The 12,557-nt window shown below is 34.5% G+C and overlaps 1 protein-coding gene across 6 annotated transcripts in view; it reads left to right on the forward strand.

The window, feature by feature from the left end:
* Nucleotides 1-2,411: 2,411 nt before the first annotated feature.
* Nucleotides 2,412-12,557, forward strand: part of LOC142350013 (MFS-type transporter SLC18B1-like) — a 30,416-nt gene continuing 20,270 nt past the window's right edge. The window contains exons 1-5 of one of the 6 annotated variants that reach the window (XR_012760860.1): nt 2,412-3,558; nt 8,607-8,759; nt 9,206-9,506; nt 9,810-9,897; nt 10,269-10,524. Coding sequence is in view for 5 of the 6 variants with exons in the window: in XM_075401905.1 (XP_075258020.1) it covers nt 3,252-3,558; nt 8,607-8,759; nt 9,206-9,506; nt 9,810-9,897; nt 10,269-10,524 (1,105 nt within the window). In the remaining variant the exon portion in view is untranslated. Of the gene's footprint in view, nt 3,559-8,606; nt 8,760-9,128; nt 9,532-9,809; nt 9,898-10,268; nt 10,525-12,557 lie in introns of all 6 variants that reach the window. The other 5 variants (XM_075401908.1, XM_075401905.1, XM_075401909.1 and 2 more) reach the window with 5 other exon arrangements.

Genomic DNA, 12,557 nt, shown 5'->3' on the forward strand with positions numbered 1-12,557 from the left:
TTGTTTTTAGGTATTGGCGCCCGCGTTTTCACGTTTTTATCTTGTTTGGTCACATTATCACATTATAGACAGTTCAAATTAAGTCATTTTTTATATTCAGCTGTCGTTTTTAATTTGTCCTTTTAGTCGTATGAAATTTCCTGGATAATGATAGGTATCTTTTGCTGTTAATGGAGTTATAAAATGAGCCTATATCCTGATTTGAGTATAGACAGCTGATGGCTTTCATGACTTGAAAACAATTGTTTTCAAAAATAAAAAACACATTTTAACATTGATGTTTTGTTCTTTTTGTCTATTAGTCTCCTAGTCTCGTTGATTACAGTTCACATTTGTTATTATTGTCGTCGAGGGAAGGTGCAAGTGTACAAAAACTAATGTTTTTAAAATTTTCGTTATGAATTTACTGCCTTCGGCATTGGTTTTTCGCAAAAAAAAGTAATTTAATTTTTCATTTTTGTCTCTTCAACGTTCTTTTTGTAGACGTAAAACAAATTCCGAATAATTACAAGTCTCAGGCGCTTCCTTTGTACAAATAAACGAACCTATTTAATTTCATTTTATAGCTAATGGTTTTCATGACTGAAAATAATTGTTTTCGAAAAATACAAAAGTATACTTCATTTTGCCCTAGTTCTCTGTTTTGTCTACTTGTTACCTATTCTCATGGATAAGAGATCGCAAACCACATTAATGGCGTTCGAGCAAGGCTCAATTGAACATATTTTGTGGGGCAAGATATGCCTCTGCGGCTTCGACAGCGTTCTCCCGCAAGTTTTAATTGAATTTTTGTTTAGTTATTTATTACAGTTGTATCCGCATTAAAAATTGAAAAATGACAGGTCTTAATGGCCTCCCCTAGAGGCGTGTGATCAAAAACTTTTGATTGTTATCAATTGCTAGCTAATTGTTTTCATTACTTCGAAATTGAATATTTTTAATAAATTTTTCCAATTTTTAAAACTTTTTTTGCTCTTTTTTGTCTAATCTTTACCGAGCCTTATTATGGAGCGGTCACATATCTTTCCTAGTGAAGATCAATGTATTTTGTTTAGTTTGCTTTATCTGACGCTATTTTGACCTTGTTGATAAGTTTTTTTAATGTACAAAGTTTTGGATGTAATTAGTATTTGTTTTTATTGCTGTTTGATTGCTGATCTCATCAATCTCCACTGAGATATTTGCGTTGGAGTTGATCTTTTTGTTCATACAAATTTTTAAAAAAAAATATACTAAAGTTTTTTGGGGGTTTTCTATCTGTTCGTCATTTGTTAACTCTTTATGCTTGATGAGCGAACGCACATTACCGAGCCTCCTTTTTTTCATCGCAATTCTTTTCCAAAGAATTTTTTGTTTTCATTGGTTTTGGCAATTTTATTAATTAGAGTCTTATGGCATTGCGAAATTTTCGTTCTCGTCGCTCTTGCTTGCTTTGCTTATTAAATATTTTTGAAACTTAGAAGAATTTACCTTTTCTTTGTCAGTGATCTTAGTCTGCATGAAAAAATAATTGAATTCAAAATAGGCGTATTGCTGTTCATTTGCATTGCATGCTTGGAGTTTTCCCCCACGTTCGAATGCGTTGTAAGGGACTTCCTATAGCGTCTCCTGTTTAAAATGCAAGCAAATGTTTCCCAAACACTGGACAAAGTAGTAACTTTGTACAAAGTGGTAAGTGTGCATAAAAAAAGTTTGATCAATAAAAGCTGGAAACATGTGCATAAATCTTTGATCAATAGGGACACAATAATTAGTCTCAAATTTGCAGCGCAAGTGAAATTTGTAAAACCTCAAGCATGAAATTTATCATCAAGATGCATGCAATTAATTGAATGTTTCCGAAAGTTGAACCTATATATAGTAAGTTCCGTACAGTAGCGACACAAGCGAACGTTTGAAAAGCACAGGGCAAATGTTTTGATAGATATCTGCTTGTTTTAAATTTTGACCGTTTGAAACTTTCGATAGCATTGCAACTTTATGGGACTGACTATAAAGGGTGTCCCCTAAAGTTGAAATGATCGAACATTTCAAAAAGACTGTTCTGTTCGCATTGCTCAATTGCATGTTTTCGGCGTTTTTTGAACGTTCGATTATTTTGGGACAGACAAAAGAACAGTGAAGTGTTAATTAATCTCTGCGTGTTGTAAATTTGAACTTTCACCTTTAAACGTTCGATAGCGTTGCAATTTTGTGACTTACTGTATATATAGCGTGTCCCATAAAGTTGAAATAAGCGAACGTTTCAAAAGCCACAGATTAGAGTTCAAAGTTCAATTTTGAAACATGTTGAAAAAAATTGATGAATGAAAGCTTAATATAAAAAAAAACGTTGACATTCAAATGACCACATTGATGCTCAATTGCACGTTTTTGACGTTTTTCGAACGTTCGCTCATTTCAATTTCATGGGACAGACTATATATAGCGTGTCCCATAAAGTCGAAATAAGCGAACGTTTCAAAAGCAACAGATTAGAGTTCAAAGGTCAAAAGTCAAATTTAAAACATGTAGAAAAAATTGATGCATGAAAACTTAATGGAGAAAACGTTGACATTCAAATGAGCACATTGATGCTCAATTGAACGTTTTTGGCGTTTTTCGAACGTTCGAACAGACTATAGATCCACGAAGTTGCCAGCAAGCAAAAGCCAGAAATTATCGACATGCAAGGGAGCATCAGAAGTTTATTTGGATATTGTTTTTTTAGCTTCATTTTACCAAAGCCAACATATTTGAAAATCTAGCCTTCAAATTAATTGGAAACGATTCGCTTGCACTAAGAATATATCAAAACGCGAACTGAAATTACCCAAATTTCAACTTGAATCACTTGAGCAGATAATAGTCAACTTATTACGTTGTCAGATTTTTACCTTGATAACGCCCAAACCAACTGAACGAATATATAATCTGAAGCCGCATCCCCCTCATTTCATAGCAATTCCTGTAGCATTATGGCTTTGTTCTTGACCAGGAAACTCTTGATAAGTGAGGATTAGCCTTTGTGTATTGTTTTGGCGTTGTTTGGCAGTTCACAGGCCGCTTATTGACCAAATCCGGTTTCACCTTTAACGTTGTTTTCTCAAGTTATTGCTTATTTCTTGAAACGAGCTTCATTAACCGATTTATCGAGATCAAAGAGTCGGCAATATTTGATATCTCATCTGCAATGACTAACTTATTTTAGAATTACTTTGTAATTGGTAAGGTTGTTATAAAAATTAGTACCTGTAGTGACTTCCAAAATTATGGAGAAATCAGGTTCGTTTTGCCGGAAATTTATTGCTCTGCTGCTGGGTTTAATTTTCTATCTGAGCGAGGGAGTTAACTACTCTTTATTGGGGCCGTTTTTCCCAATAGAGGCTCGCTACAAACACGATACGTCGACAACTTTCGTTGGTGTTATTACAGCCATTTTTGATGTTGGCAACTTATTCGCAGTGTTTGTCTTCGGTGAAATTATTGATCGCCGAAATCAGAAATTTGTTTTCTGCGCAGGCGCTTTTTTGTCATCTACGACCACTATTTTGTTTGGTGCAATGGGATACACGCATGGTTGGGCATTTCTCTTTGCGCAATCAATTCCGGGTTCAACTATTTTTAAAACTTGAAGACGGTGCGAGTACATGAGTTGCACAGAATGTTCAAACGTAGCTCTGAAGCTTGTCAAAAAAGTTTTTTGCTAGCAAAAAATTGCTGTTCGTAATATCCTAAGGCAACTTTTGAGCACTTGAGAAATTTATTTTAATATAATACCTAAGAATTGTAAATTTTTTCAAAAATGGATTCTTCAGTGAAAGCTGATTTTCAAATTGATTGACAATCCATAGCAAAAACTGGAAGCCGATGATTTTCGACAAAGGGCCCACAAAAACGAAATTAACAGATTTTAAGCTTCAGCTTCTATTGTTCATTGATTTCAGATAAGTACGCATCAATGTATTTTTTATGCGGAAACAAAGTGTCGACATATTTAATTCAAAATTTTCTACATTCAATTTTTTCGAATTTTAACAGAAATTTGTTCAGTTTAAAAATACAGAAAAATAAACAGTTAATTAATTTTTTTGTAAACAACGAAATCTAAGCAGACAACTCACACCTATATATGATATCTAAGAGGGAAAGAATTCAATTAACTCCTTTGTTAGACATCTTTCTATGGAAGCTTAGACAATTGTCAACACAGCTGACACAGCTTGAAATTGTAACCCACACAATCGGGTTTTCAATGTTGCAGTATGATCCGCATGACCAATTTGGAGCAGAGAGAAAGACAGGTTTCATTAGAAAATTTTGAAGGGCTAAGTCAATTCACATGGTAACAGACAGTTTTCATATTTTTAACTTGAATTAGATTTTAAAAGAATTTTTTTCGGGGATATCTTTTGCACTGTGTGTTGAAATATGCTGGTTAACCTGAAGAATTTCAGACTGACTAAACTTTAAGGTTAACCAGCATATTTCAGCACACATTGCAAAAGATCCCCTGGAAAAAAAATAAAATTCTTTAAAACAATCCATCGGTATTTAAATTTTCAACGACAAAGTAATTATTTTTTACAACCTATGGAGAAATTGATTACTCAACTATCTTTGTACTTTAAAATCTAATTCAAGTTAAAAATATGAAAACTGTCTATTACTATGTGAATTGACTTGGCTCTTCGATATTTTCTAATTAAACCTGTCTTTCGCTCTACTGCAACTTTGTCGTGAGGATCATACTGCAACATTGAAAACCCGATTGTGTGGGTTACAATTTCAAGCTGTGTCCAAACGACATTGACCTGTTCATAGACCGAAATTAAGGCTGTGTCCAAATGACATTGACCTGTTCATGACCGAAATTATAGGCTCTGTAAACAAATTTCATTTGTAGAAGTTCATTTGCAGCAAGCGCACATTAGAACTTAGTGTTTTCGGAATCCAAATAAATAAAATTTTTCAAATTTAGCTGTATTGAAAAATCAAATAGTGGCAAATTATAGAGATGTCTTAATGCCTATTTGGCATTACCTTCTGATCTTTAATTTAATTTGTTTTAAGAAAGTATTTGAAATCTTGCTTTCGTCATCCATTACTGTGGTCAGCAATGCTGCGAAGGAAATTAGCCGATGTATTAAAAACATCTTGAGATGGCTTTGTTTTTTCATTCTTATGTCAATTTTTTTGTCCCTTTTTCGGATCGCATTTTTCAGTTTTCAGCTTTTTTGTTGCTTATTCAAAATTAGTGAGACTTTAATCAAACACCCAATTAAAGATTCTTTCGAAACTTTTCTCTAAAAGCGTAGCTGATGAAATTCAATATGAAATAATAGATCCAAATTAAAGTCTGTGTGAACTATAATGGTTCTAAAAATGTTGCCTACAATAAAACTACAATAAGATACCAGACGAAAAAATTGATGAAGTTTTCAATTAATGATATTTCAATCAAGAGTTTTCACCTCGTGATCCACGTCCGCTCATTCTTTCATTAAATCCCGTGGCTAGCTACCTTCCCGTGGCTAGCTACTGACGAAGCCAACCGCTCGCCGGTCGCTGAGAGCAATTCGCCCGACGTTAGTCGGTTATGTTTTAAGTTCTTTTCACCATTTGCTCACAAACGAATTTTGAAGCAGTTTTTGTAGCCATGTGGTGTCTGTTTACGCCAAAGTTCCTGCGTCAATTTTAGTTGTGGAGTTTTTTTGCGCTCCATTAAGCGATTTGACTCTTGGTCAACTGAAATGGGCTGAAATGCTAGACTGAAGTCAATAAGTCTGTTCAGTTTTTTCAGTATTAGCCTCATCAAATCATGCGTACGGTTCAGCGAAGCTAATGAGGAAGCTGAACTATGAACTTCATGGTCTGAAGCCCCCCTTCAAGTGCTAATGGCCTTCTTAAGTCTAAAATAGATGCAAACAAATCTATACCATCGCCTGTCCCTCTAGAGTTATTCGTCTGAAGTTAGTTGGTCTACGTTACCAATTCTCAAATTTTTATCAAACAACTGCAAATTCACTCTCTATTTCAGTAAGAAAAGGTGTTCAAAAGTTTCTTTTTTTTTTTCAAGCGGTTTTCTGATTATATTATGATAGCGAGGTTTCGTAAAATATTCGGTAATTCAAATAAATCAAAATATACAGGGAAAGAGGTGTAAGGGTGAAGGTTGAAAGCTAGCATTATAAAGATTAAGAAAACTGATATTCGCTTTAAATTCATGCTGATGATTTTGCACTTTTCTTTATAGACACTGTGAATTATAAAACATCGTTTTCAAAGTTAAGTATAGATCCAAGATAAATCTGCGATGAAAACAGCAGGTTTCAATTTTAAAAATTTAATTGTTAGTAAAAGTTTGTTTTTAGGTTGCAGTTAACGAAAATGTAAATGGCATTGGATATTCTAAAATAATTGTTTAGCTTTGTTTTTCCTGTCCACTTTCATTTCTCGGGTTGCTACAAAATAATTTCTATATGAAACAAAACTAGACCCTAGGAGCTACAAAATGAAGTGCCTGTTATTCTCTAGGATGTGCCTTTTTCTCAGAATTTGACTGAAGAAAAGATTTGGAAGTAAAAGCATGTCTAGCAAATTTATGACAAAACAAATGAAAAAACATTATTTAAAAAAAATATTTTTTGAGGGAAATGCAAAAAAGCAAAGGAAATGCTATTATGTGAAATAAAAATGTTTGTGAGAGAACTGCGCTCCCAAAGTTTTTTAAAACTTTTTTGAACTGGGATTTTTTGAACTTCTTCGTTGCTCCCAAAGCAGAAAATAGTCTTCCAAGCTCATTTGCTCTCAATGACAGAGACCTGGCATTCTGAAAATGGTCTTTTTGAATAGATTGCGGCTATCATCTAAACAGCAAATAACTTACCTTCAGAGCCACAGTTCTCGCTTTAAGTCAAACATAGCAAGCTTGCAGTAAAATTTTGTTGCAGAAAAATGAAGTTCTTGATTATTCGCATTAATATTGCCCCAGAGTTTTTGCCCCAGATATTCTTTCAATTGGAAAGAAGTTATGCTGGCCTCAAGGCTCAAAAGGAGAGTCGAGACGATTGATTTCACTAAAATATTAACCACCATAAATTAAAGCAGAAGTTTATTACAGGCAACAATTTAGACCAAAAAATGAAGAACGTCTGTCTTGTTTGTGAAAAATGGTAGCACAGCATTGTATTTTGCCTTGTCAACTGATAAAGCAGGCTGGTGCTGGTTTCACTTAAGAAAATGGAGATGGTTCTTGTTGGCTGGGGTAAATGATGTTGAGCTCAAAAAGCAGCATGAATTTGAATCTCAACAAAAACATTTTAATAAAACTAAAACTAAAAAACTGATTTTTAAAAAACTAAAATTTGTTTATCAGTGTTTTTGGACTGGACTCACAAGATCATTAAAACTAACGATCTAACTAAAACTAACGATCTAACTAAAGTAATCTATCTAACTAAAAGTGTCCATTTTGAATGTATGCTAAGCTGATTTCGATTTTGCTGGTTTTAAGTTTCAAGCATCTTTTTGATGACTAACTAGAGTTTTGGACTTCCGCTGCTTTTTTCTTCATGTTTGCCTTTCGCTTACATTTTTTGGTCTAGTAATATGCTTGATAACGTCACCAGTCGCTTTCATTTTCGTTTAAAGAGACATTCAAAAGGTCTTGAAAAAAAGTTTTGAACGCAGCATTGTTTGTAAAATAATTAGTATTGGTTATAGCTGAGACGAAAGTGAGCCAAATTGGTGGCTTTTAGATCTGAGCCTGTGGGGACATAAATGTCATATATTTCTCACTAATAATGGGTGCATCACATTTTCCTGAAAATTAAATGAGAAAAATTCAAGAGACAAAAATTGTAACAATCAACGAAGGGAAGAAAGTCTCACGATCTTAAGGTGTGAATTTTTCGCTGCTGGGTGCACCAGATTTTAGAGTAAAAGTAAGTGTGGATTTTGAGTTACAGCCATCACGATCTAAGCTCATAATTGTGTGAGTTACTGAAGTAAGCAACTAAGCAAAATATTAGCTCTGTGCTCGAGCTGCGATCAGCTGAGCTTGTTGTTATTGGCGGCTATTGCTCTGCTGCTGGACTTGAATTGCCAGCCAGTAGATTGTATCCTCGTAGAGATGGAAAATGTGATTCTACTACAAATCTACTTTTTTGGTGATGGTTTACACTGCGTGCCAGTTGGCGTAGTCTAATGGTTGATTCGCTGTGCGGACATATACTAGGGCAACAGCACAGTAGGATTGCATCAAATAGCGGTAAAAATGTATGAGTTCTGTTTTGTATGCAGCACTACTACAAAAGTTTTTGCAGTTGCGTCTTGTTCTTATCTGCATAATTTTTTCGCAAAGGTATGTCAATCAAAGTTCCTAGTCGTTTGATATGAGTTATTTATAGTTTTGAAAGTGAAGAGTTTAAGCTATTTCAAGTCAGTCGTTTCGCTGAGGGGAGCTCAATTGTTTTTCTTCAGCTGCAAGCAAAATTAACGAGGCCTTTTTATTTGCATGTGATTTCAGCTTTTTTTTACTGAAATGGTCTAATCCACGAGGCCAAACCAACAATCTTAATTAATGTTTGTCCAACTTTGCGTGTACATCTCATGGTGAACTGCAGGTGGGGGTTGGCCTTTCATAGCAATGTGTATGCTGGTGAGAGCTGTTAGTGGAGTGTCTTGCTGCATGATATGGTCTTGTGGACTAGGTCTTCTTCTACCACTGTTTCCAAAGTGGTCAGGAATTGTCACTAGTGCCATTCAGTGTTTTTTAGGCACGGTTCTGGACATCGTGAAGTCAAATCTTTGTCATTTATTAGGTCAAATTTTTAATCAATGTGTTGATTTTTTTGCAAATGAAACTAAAGTCGTCAACGTTCTCGCTGAAGGCTAATTTTCAAGTATTTTTGCTGCCGGAGTTCTAAAATCGCACTGAATGGTTCTCTTCTTTTATATACCTTCATTAAAAAACAATGAATGCATGAAAAATAACAAGTTCTGCCGATATTTTGCATAAAGGGATTTGTTTAAATTCCTCGATGAAAGAATTTTTAACCACCCACCTCCCCCCTTTGAAGCCATTGCTATCGTTTATATTTCTCATTATTTTTTGAATTATTCGCATGTCATTTTGTGTGCGCTAGAGAAGCAATCGATGAGCAATCAAATCAGTTGATAGGACCATCCAATGCCAGAACCCTGCGAGTATTCGTATCGATAGGTGTGGGTCAAATGATTGGACCGTCACTGGGAAGTGCTCTGTACGCTCTGGGAGGCTACTCTTTGCCGTTTTTTGTCTGTGGATCGGTGGAGCTTGTCTTTTTCGTTCTCACTTGCATTTTCTTGCCCAACACGGTGATGGAATCTATCCAGACCACAAACAATATTAACTATAAGACTTTGGGAACTATCGAGGAAAATGGGACAGGATCTGAGACGTTCGAGAATTCGTCGGAAGAATTGATGCCAGAGTCAAAGAGAAAAGATAGTGAAGGCAACAATTTAGTGAAAGAGGAAGAGCGAGGATTGAAAACTTTCCCTTTGCAAGTTAGGCTAGTTTGGGTGGTCGTTTTAAGTAAATAAATGAAATTAAGTAAATAAAATACTCTCAATTTTAGATAGGCCTCTGTAAAGGAACATCCAAATGTCGGAGTTGAACGAAACAAATAATCTTAACCTAAACCATTGCTTTCAAATGTTCATCTTTTCAAAACAATGTATCTGAGAGGCGGCAATTGTATGCATAAAAATAGGGACTGCTGTAGTTAGCATAGAAATAAAGCTTGTTTCTAATGAAACGAAAAAGGGAAAGTTTGTTTTTACAAAGGATTCATATTTCTGGTGACTCGGCCCTTGATGATTTGCGCGACCCTTCCTCTGCTTGTCATGGCAAGCTGCGTTGGCTTCATAGAGGTCAACTCTCAAGACATCATTTAAATATAATAAAAAATAAATATATCTGAAAAATTTAAAGACTGAATTTTCTACATCATTAACTAATTGAGAGTTTGGTATATTTATAATCCGGAATTATTCCTATTAAATATACTACCTAAGTGGTTTGAAAATGACTTTAAACTAAATTATACCAAAGGTCAATCTAAGCTAAATAGGTGGGCAATAACTCACACATATTGTCATTGTATCGCTTTTTAGCCACCCCAGGAGTTTTTTTGGCAATTCGTTCGACGTCGAGTGATTTTTTTCGTATTTGCTGCTAATCAACAAATTTGAAATTTAATCATATCTTTATCATACTAATTGATTGCTTGCATATTAAATAGGTGGCTGTATCCCCGTACCTCAAGATTTACTTTGGAATCAACGGGGACACGTCTGGGTATTATTTCCTCCTCCTCTCTGCCATGTACGCCATCGGATCACCAGTTTTTGGAGCACTAGCGGACAAAGGGCACGGTGGAAAAGTATTCGCGTACTCTCCTGTCTTTGCCAGCTTTGGCTTTTTCTTAATGTATCTTCCGCTTGAGTGGAAACAGGTGGAGTCGCCTTTTTGGTTGCTGGTCTTACTTGGTGTTCAAGGTTCCGGATCTTGTTCTGAAAATTTTTTATCGTTTTCAGTGCTATCAGTGGTTATATTTTAAAGTGAACATTATTATATCAGTAACGAACTGTTCAACAGCCCTCTTCTTACTTTTCTTAGAAGTGTTTTTTGTGAGCACCAGCTTTATTGACTACAGTCTTTTATAAATTGCTCTCAAATTAAGTTTTTAGCAACTATATTAGTCCTGTAGTCTTTTTTACGCAATTTTTCGCTTGTCAGATTTTTCGTCTGACCATTTTGACTTTTGGTCCCCAAAGGCGTGATAAACAGGTAACTCCCGGACGGCATTAAGTTCTATTAGAGCCGTACGTCTTACTAGCCTGTAAGTATTACTGGCCTTACTAGCAAAGGAAGCAATTTTTCTTTTGATTTATTTGTAATCAAATAGTGTGATTTAATTGTTAGGAAAGTTTTCTGCGGATGGTCTTGTCCCTTGATATATTGGATACATCAAAAAAGGTTATATTGGATACATCAATCAGTTTTGTGGACCATTTAAAATATATATTTTACCTGAACGAAAAAGTATAGCAGAATAATGTTTACCTTTTGTTATTATTGCCTTCAATATTAAATTACTAAAATGTACCGAAGACCCCAGCAGCAAGATTGAAAGAGATTTCTCAGACAAAAAAAGAAAATTACAGAAAATGTTCAAAAAACTGAATTGTCATTGCTTATTTGATGTTATTCATTTTAATTATAAATATATAAATAAAATACTATATTTATATTTAAATGATAATAATATAGATATAATTATAAATATAAAATACTTATAATTATGATACTAATAATGTTCAAGCAAAATTTTTCATGGCAGAATCTGCAAAGAAAATTGCAGGACAGCATAAGTTGGCTCTACATATAATAGAGAAAGAGATACAATAAAGGCGGAAATTTGAAGAAATGAAAAATAAACAATTAACAAAACTTTCTAATGTTATTAAAGCTAATGTAATAGCTGCAAAATCTTTTCTGCTATGATCAAATCCACTTACGTGAAAGTTTAAATTTTTCATAGCAAAAAGCGAGAAAGCAAAGAAAATCTGACTTGTACACGATCACTCTTGGCACCTGGGAGACTTCTAGAACCAACTTGAGGACGGTTGTGAAATTTGATACCCAAAGTTCTTGACCTATTTATTCTGTTTTGAAAGTCATCGGTAAAATGTGTGAATATATTTAAATAAGGGCAGAGCACCTATGAAGTCCAAATTCGTTAGAAGCAAATAATACGGGCGCGATAATAAGTGAGTGAAAAGATTACCGCAGCTTTTAAGGAAACAGTATTTCTTTCAGGGCAGAAATGATGACCTAGTTTTGTTTTTTTTAAAGCCAGCTTTCACAAATATCATAACCATAATAGTTCTAACCTTTGATACGCTAACTTGATCATGATAATTGATCACGCTAATTTTCTCCCGTTCCTTCATTGTTTTCGAGTAAAGAACTGTTTATTGATTTTTCTCGAAAACTTTTTTCTTTGTTTTAGTTAGAGAAACAACTATAGTTTTTAAAGTTTATTTGGATTTCTCAGCCGGCTACTATTGCGGGCCTATTTTAAACAATCCGAAGTCTTTGGATTGTATTGGTGCGCAGTCTTTTTTGAAGATCTCAACATTTTTTTCCGACTTTTTGATGTCATTGAGAATTCAATTTAGAGTGGTGACTTTAGTAAAGGGAGCGAATAAGGGAGTAGGTTTGACGCTTGATTTTTGAGTGGATTGATAACTTGGTGTTTGAACAAATCATCACGTGAGGAACTTTAACTTCTATTGTTGTTCTCCTGATTTTCTTAACTCATGGTTTCAAAAGCTCATACATGTGTAATGTTCAAAAGTATACATGTGTTCAAAAGATCATAGTTTTCGAAATCAGCAAAGGGAAATGAATGTTTTATATGGCTTAGACACTATTTGTTTTATTAGAATATTAGTCCGTTTTTTGGTTTTGCTCTTTATTTTTGTTTCTTAATCTCATTGATTACTGGTCTTATTGGCGCAAAGTC

Source organism: Convolutriloba macropyga, chromosome 11, assembly GCF_964194025.1.
Source record: "Convolutriloba macropyga chromosome 11, txConMacr16.3, whole genome shotgun sequence".
NCBI classification, from domain to species: domain Eukaryota; kingdom Metazoa; phylum Xenacoelomorpha; order Acoela; family Convolutidae; genus Convolutriloba; species Convolutriloba macropyga.